Source organism: Patella vulgata, chromosome 2 (genome assembly GCF_932274485.2).
Source record: "Patella vulgata chromosome 2, xgPatVulg1.2, whole genome shotgun sequence".
Classification (NCBI taxonomy): Eukaryota; Metazoa; Mollusca; class Gastropoda; family Patellidae; genus Patella; species Patella vulgata.
Genome location: NC_065880.2, coordinates 26,070,093 through 26,091,519, shown reverse-complemented (window position 1 = coordinate 26,091,519; position 21,427 = coordinate 26,070,093). Strand labels below are relative to the sequence as shown.

Sequence of the window (21,427 nt, the reverse complement as noted above, 5' to 3'; positions counted from 1 at the left end):
ATTTTCTTAGAGGAATCGTTTACTTTTGTTACAAGTGACTGTTACATTGTATATATGTATATAAATAAATAAAAACAAATGTAAGATATTGCCTTTTATTTATCTACCACTTAATATTCAAAGCATTCGTCATTTTTTCAACTTCATGATACTGGGTATGTAGCAATGAATTGGATTTTTCACTGTCTGTGCCATTTAACCATTCCTCATATATTCGTTTTACATCGGCATTGTCAAATGGACTGATTGTTTTCTCAGATTTATATAAATCATTGACTCTAGCTAATCGTTCATTGGCAGTTTCATCTGGATCATTTCGTATTTGACCACCTCCATTGGTACAACCAGATGGACAAGCCATGATTTCAACAAAATGGTACTGACATTTTTTCCTCTTAATTTTCTGAACTATATTTTGAATGTTTCTAAATCCATAGGCAAGAGCCATCTTTAAAAGAACTTGACCATCTTTTTCTATTACAACCTCCTGAAAATCTTTATTTCTGCAAAATGAAGAATAATTGACTCCATAATAAAAGAACAATAAAATTCAGTTACCCTAATAAAGGTCTCAGTCAAATTCAGTTATTCTAAAAGACACAATCAATTTCAGTAACCCCAAAAGAATGATCAAATTCAGTTAATGCTTATCTCACTTTTCAATATAATTAATACAAGGTGTTATTTTCATACCCTAATTAAAGCAATGCCCTTTATGACTGGAGTAAAACCCCAAATTAGTCTTATCACTGTTGAACCCACTTGAAAATTGTTTAAAATATATACAGAGAGTAATTTTAAAGAAAATGCATGTTAACATACTTTTTTGCTAAAATCATGTACATGTATTCAGTTGCTTGTGCAAGGTAAAATATTATATATATGCAATTCAAATTACCTTCCATTTAGTATTGGGACAGTTCACTTTTTGATAAAAGGTGCGTCACAAATCTGAGTAATTCTTAAGTGTATATAACAGAAGAGGCCAGGAAAGGAAGATGATCATAGACAACAGTCACATGAAAATGGTAATAATTCTCTTGTAAGGTTTCCAGGTTTAATACCAAATTATTTCTGTTTGTACCAGTACTTTTAAATGAATCGAGGCAATCTGTTTATGCTTTTACATACCTTAAAACATTATACTGTATATTCTGTAATTCTAAATCAAACAATTCTTTAGCTGCATATTTTATTATATGTTCTAAATAACCACCTGATCCACCTCCATCATGTCCAACTAGTTCTTCTCCAAACACATTACTCAATCTATTAATAAAATGGTGGTTCAGTATCTTATTTAGGAATGAGTCGTTATAATAAAGTGGAATTTTCCAGGGCAGAGACAAACCAGTCTCTAATTTGAACTGACAGGTGTGTCTTAACATTCTTTAAAAGTATGTGTGCATTGAAGATTTTGCTCATATGCATGCTCACAACACACAACCCTTTCAGCATTGTTATTTCCTTCATTAAATCAAGGAAACAACCAAACATTTCCCAAATGATCATAAAAAGCATAATACTAAGATCAAAACAACATCTTGTAAATATATGTCCAAGCAATCTGTTAAGTTGGTTAGGAAAACAATTGAAAATATCTACAGTAAAACTGTCCCTTCCGGGTTTGCCTGCTCCATCTCTTACAGGCCATTTAACTTTTTTTAAACAAATCTTGAAAAGCAACGACATCGATTTGATCAATCAAACTCATCCTGTCAGTGTATCCACAAAATATCATGGGCAAAAAAGAGAATCAAATTTTACAGTTGCAAATATGACAGACATTAAATTAGTGCATGTTTAAGTTTCATAATACACTGCATATTTAATGTTACAACTTACATTGTGTCTAAGGACATCTCTGAAACATCTGCTAGATTTATTCCTTCTTTTTCTAACATTTTCTCTACTTCACCTAAAATAATATAGAAGTTTATTTACATTATACTGTGTTTTAATATAGTTTCTTTCGGAAAGGTCTCACTCCGGTAAGTTTATTTACATGATACTGTGTTTTAACAGAAAATACTTTTTGTCACCGCGAACCAAAATTCTGCCAAGTATAGTATCAATACATATCACACCATGCTCAATCCTGGCTTGTGAACACAAACATTCTCAAGTAAGGCTGGAAATTTAATAATGACCTGCTCTCGCATAAGTATTAAGACTGTTGGCAGAGAACAAAACGAGGTTTAACATCTGTTCAACACAAACTAGATCATTTTGGGACCAGGCCTATGTCTTAATTTCATATTAAAATTACAAGAGCACTGGAGACTTTAGTAGCAGGAAGAACCCAGAGAAAACCTATGTGGTGAAGCAGGCAACTTTATGCCTGTCAAGAGTATGCTTGGGATCAAAACCATGACTGGCATCAATTACAACCAACTCATCCGTTCCTACTTTAAATAGAGAGAGATATATCGCTACTTGTTAAAATCGGCTATAATCTTCGTAACAAAGTTACACCAGCATTAGTTTCTTTCGGAAAGGTCTCACTCCGGTAATGGCAAACCATTCAAACGCAATTTGTTTATGTCTTTGAATTTGCGAGAAATGATTCCTTTTGTTGAACATAGAAGAAAATTACCATGTAAAATACAAGGTACCGACTCCAAAATAGCCTTAGAACAGAGGTTGAGGGGTACAACCGTTAAAGTGGTGTTTTCAAATTGCAGTTTAATAAGAACGGCCAGAGGACTTTGTCTGTCCATAGACTTTTTCAAGAGGAACAACACAAGCACATACCTGAAGTTATCACACAATCAACATCTCTAGTTGAAAATACATCACTATAAAAATCTGAACGAGAGGCTTCCAGTTTCTTATCAAAACATGGCATAACTGTCACATGATACACTTGATCTGGCCTCTGACCTTTTAATTTACCAAAATATTCTTTAACTAAAGACCCCATAATTTGTTGTGGTGATTTAGTTGTACTGATATATGGCAGGACATATGAACCATGTGTTTTTTCAGCATAACAAATCCATCCTGAAAAAGGGACAAAAACGAGAATAAATTAACAAGAACTTTAGAAATGTCCCTCTTTGTTAAAAGCTAAGGTTGGCGTAGAAAATTTTTTTTTTTTTTTATGTGTTGAAAGACAGATGTTTGTCTTACATTCTAAGTTTTACATTACCCTGGTATACTTTAAATCTGTGTTCTTTCTCTGGTTCATTCAGGATGACTTTTGATTTATTTTGCTATCCTGGGACAAATATATGTTTGTCTTGAAACTAGGCAAGATGTTGAAGGAATTTCCTTTATTTTTCAGAATCTATAAGTTAACAAACCTGGACAAGCAGAAGCCAACATTGGTAGTGCTGTTTTATTATTTTCCCTTTCTCGGTATCTGCTAACAAACTCTCTACAGCTTTCTAATAAACTAAAATTTCTCGAGAAATTGGTATCGAACACATGATCAACCCCTAGAATATATTATTAGAAATAAAAATTATTAAAAGATGTTTTTTCCTGGTGATGACAGTCATTTCTATTACAAATCTGATTATAAGATACCACCAATATGATGACTATGTCACACTCAAATATTTTGAAAGGACTGGCCATTGTCTATTCTATACTTTGACTGACCTGCTAATTACAGGCTGAAACTGGATCTTGTTTTTCAGAGAATTAAATGCTTTCTTCAGTTCATTTTTTGTGAACTTAGTACAGGTACTTTCAGCCTATAATAATATTATTTCTCCTTTTCATAAAAAGTAACAATTCGTCATTCTCATTCATAGGCGTACGGGGAAATTTTTGACTGCGGGGGCGGTGGTGGTTGGTGCCCAAAAAATGTAGTTAGGTTCTTAGTATGTTACATAATAATAATAAATTCGCTGTTAAATTGGACACATTCAAGGACGCAATATTTTTTATACAACTTATACAAAGTACAATTGTGTGCCCAAATTTTCCCAGCATTTGGTGCCCCCCCCAGCTCGTACGCCTATGTTCTCATTTATCGCTAAAATATCAAATTTCTAATGACTTAATCCACGCTATTTTAGCGTTTAAGAAATGAAATGAAAATACAAATGCTTTATAATCTTCTGGCTTGTAATCAGTTGGATTTAAAACAGGCTTTTCATTTATATTTGCCCACAACAAAATGGCGACAGGCTTATTGCATCACGAGAAGGATTGCTCAAAGAAATTTCAATTCAACATATCTTTGTAAATACTGGCCAGAATTGACCCATTTTTGGACTATATTCCTACTTGAGATTCATCTTTCACAATATTGTAGTTTACAAGGAATTTCTACTGTGCTAAAATAGTACTATATTTTCAGTTTAAAAGAATAGGCTTTTAAGTTGAGGTTTCAGAGAATTGTAAAAATCCTACCAAGATTTTTTAGGAATGCTGTCAATTTACGAGCTGTTTGATGTAATGTAAGATTATATTTAACAGCTAAGGAGGCTCTACACTGGGGAGCTATAGAAACTACCACTAATTTTCTTTCTTCAGTATTCCCATTCTGAAAGATAAATTTTATAAGCTTTTAAACATTTGTTCCTTTGGGATAACTATTAGGACCTCACTGAAAATTTAGTCTTGAATGAAAAATAATGTTGTTATTTTTAATATTTGTGAACAAATGAAATGAAATGGGGTTTAAAATCCTACTGTTCTGCACCAACTGGGCTAACAAAGATGAATATTTGTGAAAAATGGGGGGGGGGGGTGGATGGCAGAATGATTAGCACATGTGTGCTGCATCATAAGGTCTGTCATTGAGCCAACTGATTCCCTGGTTGTATGTGACAAGGAGTAGGATTGCCTGTCCAACCTCGTGGGTTTTCTCTGGGTCCTCCAGTTTCCTCCCACTGCTAAAGACCCCTACGCGCAAGCGAAATTATTGAAATAAAATTCAACTAGGTGTTAGTCCTGAAATGACCTAGTTTGTGTCAAGTGGACGTTAAACCCCATTTCTCTCTCTCTCGTGAAAAATAATCCATATATCCAAGTAATCTGTGTCTTAAATCAACTCTTGTGTACTCAGAAAGTTTTTTTTTTTATTTATTTTAATGGCCGAAAGACTTAGGTCCGCAATTTATTCAATTACATTCATACCCATATTTTTCAACCACAAATAAGGAATATATGGATCTTTTCCTAAAATTTTAGATTACAAATCAAAAATGATCAAATGTTTAAAAAAAAAATGTTGTTTTCTTAAAATGATCTAACTCACCTGTATAGCGATTTTATTGTACTAACTAACCTCAGTAACTGTGTAGGGATCTTATTTTACTAACTCACCTGAGTAACGATTTTATTTTGTTCTAACACTTTATATAATTCATCCTGACTTTGTTGTGTTATTAAAACTGTTTCTGCTGAAGTAATACAACCACTACAAGCCAGACAGTCATTTAAAGTTATTTTAGCCTTTTCAAGTTTTTTTTCTTCACCAATCTAAAAAAAAATAAATAACATAAAAGAGATCTTTTTTTCAATAATAATAATCATCTTATTATAGTGCTTAAATTCCAGCCAAGTGGTGGTTCATAGGCACTAATTAAAATACGATTGTTGAAAAAGTTCCATTTACCGATGTGGTTATCTGTTGGTTGAAAGATTGAGTCAAACATTTGTTGATTTTGTGCACAACAGTCAACATTGAATATTAAAAAAAAATATAATATCTTGGGATTCTAGTACCAGTACTAGAAGGTAATAGGTTTTTACAGCTTATTTACTGAGAATTAATGTTCAATATATATGGCAGGGCTCGAAATGTTCTCCTATCTATCTTTCATGAACTAATGTTGTTTTTTTTTTTATACCTGACAGGTTAAGTAAAGTGACATACTTATGCACCATCTGACACATATTTACTTATTATTTTCCAAAATGGTTGTTATGTAAGAATTAATTAATTAATGTTTGAGACTACTGTGGTTCATGCATCCACTTGTCAATATATCTCACCTCTGATATTTGAAAGTAACTTCCATCATCTTCTATTCTAATCTTACCAACTTTTCCAGGTCTTCTCTCAACTTTCACAGGTTTTATACATTCCTAGATAAACAGAAAATTGTTTTTTTCTTTTATTTGACAAGTCAAGCATTTATATAAATTTGAGACCTGAGTATGGTGCAAGCTGCAAATTCATAAAACTTGTTTGCTACAACTTATTGTACCATATGTTAGTCTTGAAATGACCTAGTTTGTGATGAGTGGACGTTAAACCCATTTCTCTCTCTCCTCTTTAATAGGCCTACTGCCTACTTAATTGGTTAGCTTTTTAAACATCCATTATGCAAGAGCTAAATCTATCCATTGCAGTTCTTTCTTATATAGACCCGAAATGTTTTCTAAATTATTAATTAGACATTAATTAACTGATCCAGGCCATAATCAACTTTTGATGGCATCAGATTTCTCCAATATTTAATAGATTAGAACGGTTCAGCCATATTTTGATTTAATTTAAAAATGGAGGAGGGAGACTTTGCTTCTAACAACGTGGATGAAATTATTGCACACATCTTGTCAAACCTTCAAAGGCTAATATCTTCACTCGCAAAAGAGGAATTTGGATGAAATTTTCAAATTATTCATTTTACATTATCTATTTTCGAACTATTATAGCAAGAATGGCTAGCTCTTTATCTAAATCTTACATGATGTATCTTTAAGTTCAAAGGCCAACAAAACAAGAGTTACCTCCCTTGATTTTGGCTTCTATTATAACAATATTTATTACGGTCCACAGATTGTGATGCGGTGTCATTAATGTATACCGAACAACGTGTGTCTAGTGTTAACTACGAATAAATTCACAATGTTAATGTTTATTACCTGAGATGGCGTGATGTAATCATCTAAATCAGTTAGTTGTAAAGCTCCACTAAAATGTGATGCCATATCTGTAAACAGGAAATCAACGGAACTCTCTAATGTTTGGAGACCTGTTTTTGTAAGAGCGGAATTTACCAATTTACAACAAAATGTAAACATCATTTTTGACCTCGACAAATACTAGAATATGGCATCATTCAGCTATTCCGAACCTAATCACAATCCTTGGATCAACGAAGACAAGTCTTTGACATCGATTAAGAATGCCCTTATCTTAGGAGAAAAAACTGGACATATAAGAAAGGTATAAATAAATGCCGCAATGCCAATCATGGGCACATAAACTCGTTTCGGATAAAGACCGCAAAGTCTTTTCATCCAGTAACAGAGATTGAATCCGAAGCCAAAGGAGATTATTAACCATCAATATTTTAGGTTTTGTTTTTTTTATTTAAATTTTGAATAATAAATTGTACGAAATTAAAGTGCGTTGGCGACTTTTAAGTTTCTGTATTTGCATGTCAACGTAAAGCTGACCTGTTTTATTTTAACTTTCAAGGGCTCACTTTCAACTTTGTCGGAGTACATACATGTATCACTCGGATGAATTTGTATCCTCTCTGATTTTAAAAGCTGATGCAAATGAATTACTATAAATGATGTATTACATGATTTCTGTTGAAATATTCAAACATAGTTTGCTTTTCATCAACTTTGATAGGGTGTAGCATGTATCAATATTTATTTCTTGAATATTTTTAGAGGTATGACGATGACTCATGTGATGAATCAAGCAGTAATTTTGATGAAGAAGTACTCCCATCACTGAAACTAATCTCTGTTCAACGAGAAATCTCAAAAAAAAGAAGAGAATTAAATGAAGTAAGTTTGAATGGTATACAGACAACTCATCCCAAAGACAATTCATCCCAAGACAACTCATCCCAATAAAAGACAACTCATCCCAATATAAAAGACAACTCATCCCAATATGTTGTAATAAACTGATGATTACTGTTTTAGTACTTTGTTGTTTTAACAGATTGGTAGTTGTGTTTTGTTTTATTTTTTCATCATGAAGCACTTCAAAGAAAATTAATTAACAAAACATTGATTAACTAAACTGAGTAGTAGTATTTCAGTATCATTTTTCAAAATGTCTGATAGCTGTATAGTTTGTGAGTCCGTTTTTCGCCCAAGACCGGAGGCTGTTCAGTGCGACGGATGTGAACGATGGCAGCACAGAACTTGTAATACTGGTAAGACTTTAATGTCATTTTTTTAAATTCAACAATATTGTATTAAATTCAACAATATTGGACTACATTTTGGACAACTGGATAACAACCCAAATTAAGATGGTATCGGATGGGAAATTACGAAGGCACCAGCAAAAACAGACAAGAACAACGCAATTCAAATTATTTCAACTGTGGCATTCATACACACACCAGACTATTAGTACCAACTAGTTACTAAAGAGATGTGGGGAAATTTATGGACCTAACTGAAGGATAAACTTACTAAATGGCTAACCTACTGAACGACATACCGACAGAAGAAAAAACATATTTATAAAAATGTATTAGTTGATCATGATATAATAAAATGTATTATTTAATAAATTGTTGATGTAATAAATAATAAAATGTATTATTTAATAAATTGTTGATGTAATAAATAATTTAACATTATTATTTTTATAAATTGTTGATCTAATAAATTCTTATATAAATTGTTGATATAATAAATTTTTATATTACTGATTAATTTAATAAATAAAAAAAAAAAAAATATTTGTTGCAGTATTTATTTGTAACTTGGAATGATTGGGTTTTTTAAAGTTGGGATGAGTTGTCTTCTAACTTGGGATGAGTTGTCTTTTGACTTGGGATGAGCTGTCTTCTAACTTGGGATGAGTTGTCTTTTATTGGGATGAGTTGTCTGGGATGAGTTGTCTTTGGGATGAGTTGTCAGTTATTCGTTTGAATCTATTACAAATTCATTGATTGAATACATGTATTGTCTGTTTAGACCGTGGACAGCTCTGTTTTGATTTCAAGACTGTATATTAATATTATATTACTCATCCTTCCTTTAAATACATTAAGGATAGAAATGTTATAAGAATAAGTGTGTAGTTTATTATTTCTCAATAACCCTAAAGCTCCAAAATATTAATAAATTTATAATTATGTTTTAGGTAAAACTTCAGATACAGAAGAGAATGCAGGATAAAGAAACTCATGATATTACACATATAGATAAACTTGGTAAATATGATATATTGATAGATATATAAATTTAATTTTCAAAAGACCCACTACATGTAATTAAATGTATGACATTTCAAGCACCCGTGTTTCGGCCAGAGAAGATTTTAATCCTAACCTTACCCACTTTAGTTATTCCCTATTAACATCAGTTTGCACCTATTTAACCTCTATGGCCGAAACTATTGTCTACCAATGTAAATACCTCCTTCAAGTTATACATTGAAAATTTGTTTAGCTTACATGTATTAGCTTTGTGGTTATATTAACCTTCAAGTTCTTAGTGGTAAACATACATATCTTCAAATTGTCAAGAGTGACACATTACAGCATATCACTATAATACATACACATTTTCACATTGTCAAAAGTAAAACATACTACAGCATATCACTAATACATACATTGTCAAGTGTATTGCTGTTAACTGCAAATATTAGACCTTTTGTCTAAAAGTTGTGTAGTGCCACACTTATCAACCAGAATAAGAATATGTATATCTTTCTAGATTATTATGGACCCAATGATCGTCACATCCAATCCAAACGGTAATGTAGTTGCTTTCTAAATTCATTGCCATGTTATACATGTATAAAGATCTTTGTATTTACAGAGAGCAAGATACAACAAGTAAAAGAATTAAATAATCACCTTCAGTCTATATTATCATGTAAAGATCAGGTAGTCAATAGACTACAACAACCTCTTGTTGGTGATTATATTAAAATAGATGCTGCATATCATAGGTAAGTTATCATCATCAAATCTACTTTTATCTGTTTAGACAATCTGATTAAAATATGGGTAATAATAACCATATTATGTTTGTCTCAAGATGACTAAAGTATTGTATTGATGAGGCATTAAACCTTATTTCATTCACAATGGGTTGGGTGTGACATGAAATCACAAAGTCATTCATTGAGTCAAGCATGTGACAAGGAGTAGGAATGCCTGTCCAACCTTGTGGGTTTTCTCTGGTTTCCTCCCACTGCTAACTACCCCTACCCGCATTCAAAGTATTGAAATAAAATTGAACTGTCTGTTAGTCCCGAATTGAGCCTGTCCAACCTTGTGTGTTTTCTCCGGTTTCCTCCCACTGCTAAAGACCCCTACCCGCAAACAAATTATTGAAATAAAATTGAACCATGTGTTAGTCCCGAAATGACCTAGTACAATGTATGTGTTGAGTGGATGTTAAACCCTATTTCTCCCTCTCAATTTCATTCACAGATGAGTTCATTTGCAATGGGAATTTTTCTTTACTTACATATTCCTGAAGTAATGACTTGAGAAATCCCTCTCCAGCCATTGCTGCACTTAGAGCGAAAAGGTGGGGCTTGAACAGAGTGTGTCTGCTCCTAAGTACCATTGTTGGAAGTCATCGGTCTATCCAGTCTGTTGAAACAAAAATGTAACATGAGAGTCCGTCTCTTGGATATGGGGTCTTCCCTAAAACTACCGACAGTTGATTAAATGTATTAAAAGATGGTGAAAATATTGTTCGTCTGCTGCATGGTCTAACAGATGATAAAAAGATTCTACATGTGGCAAATACCCAATGTTGACGTTTATAGCTATTCTGGATAGCATCGTTTATCGCACAATTAATTCTTCTGCAATATTCAGCTTTTCTCTGGATAATCACTCATACCTGTAATTAATTTTGCGGGGTTGTGACGTAATGTAGCTGTGATTGTCATTATACAGTATACTCTCTTACGTTCACGTATTTGAGCTCTGGTTAATTCCTATTGATTTGTTATGCTGTAATGGATTGGTTGTTAACCTGACTATTAACCAGTCATAATTTGGGACAGGAATCGGCAGTCAGTCCAGCAGTGTTTGAGTGGGATTAGGTCTAATCAAACAAAACACTGCGAGGAGTATCTTTTACTGAAGCACCAGGATTTGCAAGAGAAGCACCGAATCTCCATGATTGTCAGCTGAATAAGTACTTTTAATGTAAACTTATATTCTCTTTATTTTCAGATATGTAAGTGAGTTATTTCCTTTGGTCACACCATTACTGGGAGATTTGAATATGCATTTAGATAATATCAGTTGGATAAAATCAACCAATTTTCCCAAAGGAAGAACAAAATTGGTAAGTACCTGAAAACACTGTGTGTAAACGTTATGAATCATGTAGCCAAGTCTGTTACTTCTATGTGTAATCCTTGTCTTGTCTGTATGTTAATTAGTTAAGTTAATTAGGACACCTAACTCGTAACAAGGCTTTGATTCCCATGACAAGACCTGTATTATGTAGATTTAGTTGCTCAGATTAGTAAAAAAATAGTTTGTCTTTTGGACACATGAGCAGTGCACATTAATGATTGACTGTTTGATTTTCAAAGAAGAGTAGGCAAAAACCCAAAACATACTTGATGCCAAGTCTAGTAATATTTATTTATTTGTTTTTTAGGAAAGTGTACTAACAGAGTTATCTAGTGCCATTGCTGGTTTACAGTCACAGTATCAAGCACTGTGTCAGTTGAGAAAAGGGATGAATGATATGTATAAAGCAAGTGCTAATAATAGATGACAAGCTAGATTTTAATATAAAGTCTTAACCCATAAATTATTTATTAATAAGTTTCTCAGAAAATAAATTGTCCATTTGATTGTGAGTCGAGGAGAATCTGATTAAAACACAGATCCTATTTAGTTTCAGTTCTTATAAATCAAAATTTTGTTTTACTTGTCTAGTATTTTCCCCAACCTATTCTTCGAACATCGCAGCATGTGTAGGACGTTATATTACGTCTGGTCGAGGAAATCTAATTGAGGGGAGACAACTCTATTTACCGTTAGTTTTATATGCTTTTGGACTACAAACTAAAGGTCCAAAAATGACGTTTTTCGTCAAATTAATTACACAATAGGGGTTAGTTAACGTTTTAAAATCTACACAGTTAAGGGGTTATAAATAACCTGCATGCTGGATGATGTGAGAGATTAGTCTGTTGAGTTGAGTTCTTATCGGGTAGCACTGTTGGTAGACATTCACAGCAAAGGAAAATACAAAGGAAAATTTGTATTAACAAATAGCCAATTGGTTAATCGAATGAAAGACTTCATCTTATTCACAAGTCACTCACTAACACCTGATTTTAACTCTTCATGGTTATTACCTGCTGGACTAACAAGGAAAGGGTTGTCAAGTCATTGAGTGGTATGAAAAAACAAGGTACACTCATATGCACACTGGAATGCACATGAAATATCCCTTGAGGCGGAGAATCTGCTCCCCAGGCAAAATTCTTCTCCCTTGCATTGCACATGACCATATTTTGTTAATTTCTATCAAATTCTAATCAAAATAACACATCAGATCAACCCAAATCAACACGTTATTTCTCTTAATCAGCTCGGTTGATATAGAAAAGTAAGACATTAAACATTTATCAAATTTATTTTATGTCTACATAAATACTGAATTTAAATGCCTAAAAATTATTATCACTATTCATTTTTCTTTTGTTTTATTACTTTCTTGATATCTGAAGATATATATTGTGTATAATATATTTTGTTTCTAAATATACATACACGTACATATTTACATTATAATAAGTTCATTTATAGTATTTACTGTTTTGTTAAACAATTAAGATGTCATGAAAGTAATGCGACCTGAAGAAGGCGGAGGTCATAAATGTGTCGGGAAAGTAAAGGCCCAACACATTTAAGACAAACAACAAATAGAGAATTGGTAAAAAATATAAAGTAGTCTTATGAAAATGCATATCCCTCTAAAATTCACTTAACCTTCACATAAGTTTCTATTGATTTTACAGTGTCACCTTTAATTACTTGATTAATCACATACCATTCACTGGCCATCTTTAATTTTCTATCAATGAGCTTGGTGGCCAAGATGCTATATAACCCCCATTTTTAAAAATTGTTTGTCTAAATTACTACCTAAAGAATACTTATTACACCTTGTTTTATCAAATATAAATATGGGAAATGCTATTTTGGACAGGTCGCATCATACTCATTTAGATATGGATTGTTGTTTAACTTTAACAGAACAAGCAGACTACTGCCAGAGAATTATTTCCTTGTTAAGTTTAATTACACAGATTAACTAGGCAACTATTGTCTACTTTTATTTTAGTATCTTAAAGAAAAGTGTGCTACATCCAGTTATGCATTAAATTCATATTCATAATAATTATTTGTTTTACAGTGGTACAGAATATTGTAGGAAATAGTGAAACTAAAAAGATTATATTTTGTTTTACATTAAATAAATTCATTTATTTTATGATCAGTAGTGGAATACCGGTTTTATCAGTGAAATAAAAGTGTTATTCCACTGGCTAGTTGTTTTTACCTAAAATGATTGTAAAATCATAAAATAAATAGAACATTTGTCGTTTTGTCGTGAATAACATATTTTATTTCATCTCTAAGCAAGAAAACGTTTATATTTTCACTCATGCTACCCATTGGTGAAAATATAAGTTTTCTTGCTTCTTGATGAAATAAAATATGTTATTAACTCTAAAACGACAAATATCCTCTATGTATTGATTTTCAAGGACAGACAACATCAAACTTGAATTCTCCTTCTGGTACCTTACATTCACATTTGGTTTTGTCTGCAGGGTTTTTGAAGAATTCATCACCATCAGAATAGCATTTATTGCCAACTTTACACCCTAAAAATAAACAAATATATAATTGTATACTTGATGTAAGTATAGAGTAGCCTGCATGTAATGATTATCCATGCACCTTTCAGTCTGAGATTGTTTTGGGTAATATATAGTGATAGTGGACAATTTAATTGAGGTCCATGGTTCATGAAGAGATTCATCTAGCCAACCTGTTTTGGTTTCTCATCCATACATGTGAAAAATAATATCTGATTTGATCTGATCCATCACATTGTGTATGTCTTGAGCCACATAGATGAACTTTGGAATGTTATAAGCATCATTTTCTTCTTCCCCAAACATGTCCTCATATTTTCAGTAAAATGTTTACATAAAACATATATAAACAAAAACACGCCCACACTCACAGCTAAAATACAGAATAAACACAACGAAAGTTTGTTAGCTATGTGAACTCTGCAAGTGATCAAGCGGTTGCCATTCAACATAAGGTCAAATTTTGCAAGAATTTGACTGAGAACTGGGAAAATCGACAGGCGGTGGCATCTTCTCGTCCCAATGCTTCACATCTAATTTTCAAAAAAAAAAAAAAAAATCCGTTAAAACTGTAACGTTAATCGCCTTCACAAGGTTTTCAGAAAAGCGGGGTAACTCAGGAATGGAAGGTCACTGAACGCTAAATATCGGTATGGTTCGTCCTCTAATGACCCCAAAGCTTCACACCAAAATTGACTGGGAATTAGATCAAAATCGTGATTTAAGATTTACCGTTATAATTTTAGTATGCGATATACATGCTGACAAAGGCGCAGTTTTATAAAATCGTGTGCTTATTGGTCAAGTCTACTGCAAAGTTGTAGGGAACTTGGTCATATTTTGACATTGATCAATTTTTTTTTATAGATTTATAAAATACGATTTGATTAGTACCAGATTAATTGACAATAAAATCAATACAGGGATTTTTGTTTCTATCCTATAAATCAATGGATAAATAATTTGTTAATTATGTGATGTAAATATGAATAGACCGTATGTCCATATGCCAAAAACAATACGCCATTCTCTGAAAAACTTCTGAAGAAAGCGTAATAAAAAATCTTAAGCAATTCAAGTCACATAAGTATTTACTTAAATATACATTATACAAGAGCTAAATCTGCCTATTGCAGGGTTTTCTTTAGGCCTTAAATGCTATATAAACTATTAATTAGACATTAATTATTAACATGACAAGGCCATAATCAACTGTCGGTGCCATCTGATGGGTCCAATTTTCATTAGATTTGTATCCGATCTGTCGTTCAACGGACATTGATGATTAACCGCAAAATGGATAACCGAGACTTTGTTTATTATCGTAACAACCGTAGCAGTGACGATCGAGGCTAGCCTAAAATTGGATCGCTAATATTTCGGTTCAGAGTGACGCAATTTGACTGATATTTTCAACATATTCTCTTTTCATTATCTTTTTTTTAACTATTATAGCAAGAACCGCCAGCTCGTTATCTAATCTGATCTAATGCCCATTTAATATCCAGGTAAGCCACCAAGATATACCTTGTTTAATATGTTGATTATAACATCAATATTCTCCAGTCTTCTGTCTGTTGTAAGCGTATTCACATGATATACATGATATACCCCCCCCCCCCACATGTTGTAAGATAAAATGTTTCAATAGTATAAATTATAAACACAAATATACGCGTTTGTTGAGTAATACATGCGTATTTCCTAAATATAATAATTCAATGTGATATGTGAATTAACAACCCAGATTCAATTATGAAATATTTTATGCAAATAAGATCGTTGGGCAGAAAATGTAATAGTGTTCAAATTTGGACGTGAACAATTCAGCTTCTTCGTCTCAGGGAGTTTGAATATTAATTCAACTGGATGATAACTGTAGCTTTAAGAACAGCCATCGACATGCAATGCTTAACACGATTTTTGTACAGAATTGTAGCCTCTGTCGTATTCAATAAGATTTCGGCTAAGGGGGGCATCATTACTCTGAAACGAAAGGTCCTGGAACGCTGGATATGGCTACAGGTTTCGTCATATCGTGAAACTATAGTCGATATCGCGTGCACAAGGTTTTCGTAAAAGAGTCTTAACTCCGGAACGGAAGGTCTGATGCTCACCAAAATCAAACTAATATGCGATATTTAAGTTTCTTCTTTGTACATATTTCACATTTTGCGTAAAAGGCAGAGGCCATAACCCAAGAATTTTAAGTCTTTTATGCACCAAAATCGAACCCATTAACATATGTGTTTAGTTTAATCAAAGTACTATGGCGTCTGGAAGGGTCAGCAAACTGCGTTCGCGCTTTGTATAAATGACCCTTTAATCAATCAAATGCGTTCACCGCGTTTGCGCTTACACCTAGTATAATTCAATCTATACTTATGCTTTTGCAGTCGCGTCCGAAGTACAATTGACCGATCGCGAGAGCAGACGTAGCAAATCCTGACACCGAGTCAAACCGCTACACATAATTAAATAGAAACCCAATCTTCAAATTTATTTTACTTACTGACTTCAGTTTTAACCATTCCAATGATTTTACCGTTGGGTGTAACCCTTTCTTTACATTCAAATACTTCACACTTGTCATTGACGTTCAAACCACGCAGTTCAATACATTTACCGTCATGTTCACATTCTAAAAAAAAAAATATCGCATTCACGGTTAATTCACGTATTAATTCCCATGTATTGCATGTGAACCTGTCTATACTATTATTACACAGGCGCACCAATCAAAAGAGTGAAGACATTTCTCGTAAAATCCACAAGGAAGTGCTAACCTGCAGGCACCCCCTCGAAAAATCTTGTCGTATTTGAGTACTTAAATGTTTCAATTGCTATTTATGAACCGACTTTCCTGGGGGTTGTCTGACGTTGCGAGCACTATTCCTTCTTTAATCCAGTCTCACCCTGCCATTTGGCTTAATTAACCAATCTATCTAACTATTTACATCATATTTGACCAATTAGATAATTGAAGGTCCAAAACCCAAAGCTACAAAACTATCATACTTGTGAGAATTCGTCAGACATCAGACATATTCTGGAAGGGAAAAGATGTAGCCATTTCTATCAGCAGACTCGCCCCAGCGAGTCTGGCTAGGGTTTGAGAATGAGTTTAATATTGTAATCTATACTATGCTTGTATCCATGTATCCGGCTATGATATATAAAATGTAAAAACGAACTGTTGCATTGTTATAACTACTGAGAAGACAAACGTCTTAACTAACTGAGATAGATAAGAAGAGAATACACAACGTGAAGTATAAGCAAAGACGACAAGTGAAAATACTAGACGATCACAAGGCTACTGAAATGTGTAGTAAGAAAAGATGCATGGGACAAACGTAGGATGTGGCGACCGGGTTGGAATGGCCCGCTTTCCACGTCTGCCAAAAGACGCATGGTATTACATGTACTCCTTGACATGTTGGAATTCTGAGATAAAATGTCCCTCATAGCACACAGCATGGCGTATACCCATTAATCTAATTGGTTCAGTAACGTTAGACTTAGACGTTAAACCTCATTTCATTTCTCAAGAGAAATTATGTATTAAGGTGCAGTAATGCCGACGAAACGGTGTAGTAAACTTACTGGCTTCATGTACTTTATATTGCTGTCCGTTACACTTGTAAACAACACATGGCTCGTGTTTAAATTCAAATACATCGCCGCTTTGAACAATTCTTCCTGGAGTAACTTCGCATTCTAAAATATATAATAAACATGCCATGCATACAAAATTTCACTTACACACTGACGTTTAGCTTCATTCATCAAGGCACCTCATTAAAAATTGCGCCCGAGAGCATAGAGTACACATCGGCGTGTAATGGTTTTAAAACTGTTTACTGTGTCTTAAATATTTGATAGCAAACCCTCACATGTTCACGGTAAGGTAACAACATCACTATTGATTGGAATTGATGAATAATTTGTGTCTGTAATGTCGAAACCTGGATAATATTGCGTTAGAGCTGTAGGCCCTTCAATCACTTGATATAATAATTATGGACTATTGTTTTAATTGGTCAGCTTAGTTCGCTAGTAGACTTCTCAAAATTGTCGATCCAATCTCTAAATCTTTGACATACTATAAGGGCTATAACTGTTAAACATTACTCAAACGGTCACCGGTTAAGCTTTTCAGATTGGTAAATTGCATTTCAAACATTATAGAGAAATTACTAACTGAAATATCGAGGAGACCCTTATCCAGATACTTTGGATTGGTTCCTAGAGAAAGTCTGTTTTCGTATTTAGTCTGACGTGAAGATTGGAACAAAGGGGAGATAATTGATCCGAAACCCCACTTTACCATAATATGTATGAGGATTATCTTTTTTGAAATAAAATAATATTTATAATGAATATGTGCAGCCCATGAGATATGTAATATACTATTCAAAAAAAGTAGGGGATATTTGATTTTGGGGGCATAATACTAAAATATGCAAATGACTACGAAAAAAGTCACTATAGAACCTAACAGAAGAAACATTTCCAGTTACATGTGACGCCCAAACGCACCAATAGCTACCGCATGGAATGCAGGTGATGCTTGGGATCATCATGGGGGTCCAACCCAAGATTTGCACGACTCTGACTTTGAATGTTACAGTCATTGTGGCATTGAATTCCAGGGTGGAAACATCAGTTTAATTGTTTTAGTGACCAGAAAACAAATTTTGATATGCGTCGGCTTACCCAAAATGAAAGGTTACGTGCCCTTGGCATGCTACAGATCGGCACAACACAGGCGGTTGTGGCGCGGACAATGAATGTTTCTCAGTCTGTCATAAGCAGGCTATGGTCCAGATACCGTGATACACAATCTGTACAGGACAGACCACGCTCAGGTCGACCAAGGGCGACAACTCAAGCCCAGGATCGATTTATCCGTACCTTGGCCTTGAGAAATCGTGTCATCACAGCAAATCAGATCAGCGCTCGTCTTCAAACAGACACTGGTGTGAGAGTGAGTGGCCAGACGATTCGGAATCGACTGCATAGGGGTCAACATAGGAGTCAAGGTTCACTGTTGATTTTTTGGACAGACGTAGGAGGGTGTGGCGTCGTCGAAACGAGCGCTTCCAAGACCTTAACGTCATCAGACATGATCGATTTGGGGGTGGTTCTGTTATGGTGTGGGGAGGCATCACTGTTGCTGGAAGAACGGCTTTACATGTTGTTGCAGGGCGTGTTACAGGCCAGTACTACCGGGACAACATCTTGGCAGTCCATGTTGTGCCGTTCGCACGACGTCATGGCCGCCGTTTCATCTTCCAGGATGACAACGCAAGATGTCACAGGGCCAGGATCGTTACAGGTTACCTCCAACAACAGAACATCACCACATTACCTTGGCCAGCACTGAGTCCCGACCTCTCCCCCATCGAGCATGTCTGGGACATGCTTGGACAGAGGTTACGTCAACGTCAACAACGTCCTGCCAATGTCCAAGAACTTGCTGCTGCGTTGCAACAGGAATGGGACAATCTGGACCAAAATGATCTTAGACGTCTCATTAGGAGTATGCCACGTCGGATCAATGCTTGTTTGGCAAACAGAGGAGGATTTACCCGTTACTGACTTGGTTGTGATGCTGTGGTAACTTTGCTGTTTGACCCCGGGTATCATTTTACCCTTATAATGGTCAGTCTGTGCCTTACTTAGTCTAACGATCATTTGGAATAAATCGATGAATGTGAACTTCATTTCATTTTGTCATTTGTTTCTTCGTCAGTTTCATTAGGTGACTTTAATAACACTTAAAAATCAAATATCCCCTACTTTTTTTGAATAGTATATTTAACTGTAGTTGTCGAGAAGATTTTTTAAGCAAAACTTTATTAAAATAACCAAATAATAAACATGATCTTAGTAAAGCATCTAAAGAATGGGCTAATGTAAAGCAAAGTAAGATTTGGCAAATAAAAATTCCATTTGGCCATAAAATATATAAACAATTTTGCATGTGAAAGTGATAGCTATTAAATTGCTATATCCTATGTTTACAATATTATGCTACTGACATTTTATTGTTGTTGAAATGAGTTAGCGCATATTGCTTTAAGCGGTAGACACAATAGCCGAATGATTCTGTCGAATGAATCCGCGCTGTCACTGTCATCTGACTGAATGATTCGCGAATCAAACATGTTTGATATATTCGCCCGAATTATAGTTAATCACCAATCATATCGAGAAGTCACGTGATTGTTTGAAGACATGGTCGCTGCCATGTTTAACCATTGCTTCAGTAGTATATCGATACAGTACAAACAGCGTTTGAGAAATGGAAGTGAATATTAATTTAGTACGTTGAATAACTGACGATTTTATATCGCATCTACATGTAGTATTTAGAAATATTTGGGACGTGTATCGGTGGGGAAATAAAATCTGTCCGAAAACAAGTCTTTTTGTTTTACCTGATTTGACAGTTGAAACTGACACCAGTAGGATCACAACCATTGATAATATCACAGCCATTTTCACCTCTGACTACCATGGGTAACATTGAAATAAAATACAAAATGTAATATCAGGTTAATATTATTTCCCTTCCTCCCCCTTTCTTAGAATTGCAGAAATAGGTCATAGTTTCTCTCTTTATTATTTCATTAGGTACCGACCCAATCAACAGCAACCCCCAACAATTGAAGTTTGTTATATAACTCCTTATTTGGATATGAAGCCCATTAATACAAAAACATAAGTCTCATTAGAAATTACATCGTATAAGAGGCTAACACGGAGTTTGAGAAAATGAATTTAAACATCTTACCTTGCTAACAAGAATAGGAAAGTTTCCACCGCTAATGTTGGTTACAAAACAGTTTTCAATGAACTACGTTAATTATTGTAAAGCGATCGTTATTTCAAAATGACGAATTTTGTATACATAAAGTCTTTAAGTTTCGCATATGCTACCAAAACTAATAAAGAAATCGATTTCATCACACTTGTCTTCATTTTATATTGAATGTAAGTAAATAGACTACAAAAGATCGCATAATAGGTCTATTATAAAATTATAAATTCTTCTTAGTAGAGCGCACACATTCAACATAGAACGAATAAATGCTTAACAAGGATTTTCTTTGATAAAGAAAACGACTGAGGTTCGTGTCGCCCTCCACCAACCTCCAGTTGCATAAGATTTTCAGATTCCCAAAGAAATGATTACAAGAATTTCTTACACTCTGTCGATAATAAGTAATCCTACCTGTATTTAAAAGCAGGCGGCTAAATATGGTAATGGACGAGTACAAACTGGAAATTATAGTTCAGTTATATTCTAGACATCTTACTGAGTATTACAAAGAAAACGCCACAAATTTCTGATAAAGGAATTTATCTTGTTCCCATTGGATGTAAACATGTGAAATTCTATTATAAATTAAAAGTACGGTGTGTTTGACACTTTGATGTTCCAATCTAGACATTTATCCATTTACATTCTGGGAGCCGTGGTGCAGAGCCTAAAATAATGTGGCTTGGAGCACGAACGTGCTTCAAAATGAAAAATCCGTGGCTCGAAAATAAGAAAACCATGCTCTGAAAAGAAATGGTGTAGTGCTCTGAAAACGTGTAAGGTAGCCATACCTCCTGACCCATAATGAGTGTTTCCTCTTG

The 21,427-nt window shown here is 34.1% G+C and overlaps 2 protein-coding genes and 1 long non-coding RNA gene across 3 annotated transcripts; 1 reads left to right on the top strand and 2 right to left on the bottom strand.

Annotated features, from left to right (window-relative positions):
• Window position 1: 1 nt before the first annotated feature.
• LOC126810455 (cytosolic Fe-S cluster assembly factor narfl) lies at window positions 2–6,997 on the bottom strand. The gene is made up of 9 exons (XM_050535544.2): window positions 6,832–6,997; window positions 5,956–6,048; window positions 5,284–5,439; window positions 4,366–4,498; window positions 3,306–3,440; window positions 2,755–3,003; window positions 1,846–1,918; window positions 1,132–1,269; window positions 2–503 (listed from the first exon to the last, which is right to left on the bottom strand). Exons 1-9 carry the CDS (start codon window positions 6,991–6,993, stop codon window positions 104–106), a joined length of 1,539 nt encoding a protein of 512 aa, XP_050391501.2. The 5' UTR covers window positions 6,994–6,997; the 3' UTR covers window positions 2–103.
• On the top strand, window positions 6,994–12,812 carry LOC126810464 (HAUS augmin-like complex subunit 2). Its single transcript, XM_050535557.2, has 6 exons — window positions 6,994–7,135; window positions 7,594–7,713; window positions 9,035–9,104; window positions 9,718–9,850; window positions 11,097–11,211; window positions 11,533–12,812. Exons 1-6 carry the CDS (start codon window positions 7,019–7,021, stop codon window positions 11,650–11,652), a joined length of 675 nt encoding a protein of 224 aa, XP_050391514.1. The 5' UTR covers window positions 6,994–7,018; the 3' UTR covers window positions 11,653–12,812.
• Window positions 12,443–20,704, bottom strand: LOC126810467 (uncharacterized). The gene is made up of 5 exons (XR_007675227.2): window positions 20,577–20,704; window positions 20,221–20,293; window positions 17,381–17,494; window positions 16,287–16,415; window positions 12,443–13,780 (listed from the first exon to the last, which is right to left on the bottom strand). It is a non-coding gene; the product is annotated as an uncharacterized LOC126810467 (long non-coding RNA).
• Window positions 20,705–21,427: the final 723 nt, after the last annotated feature.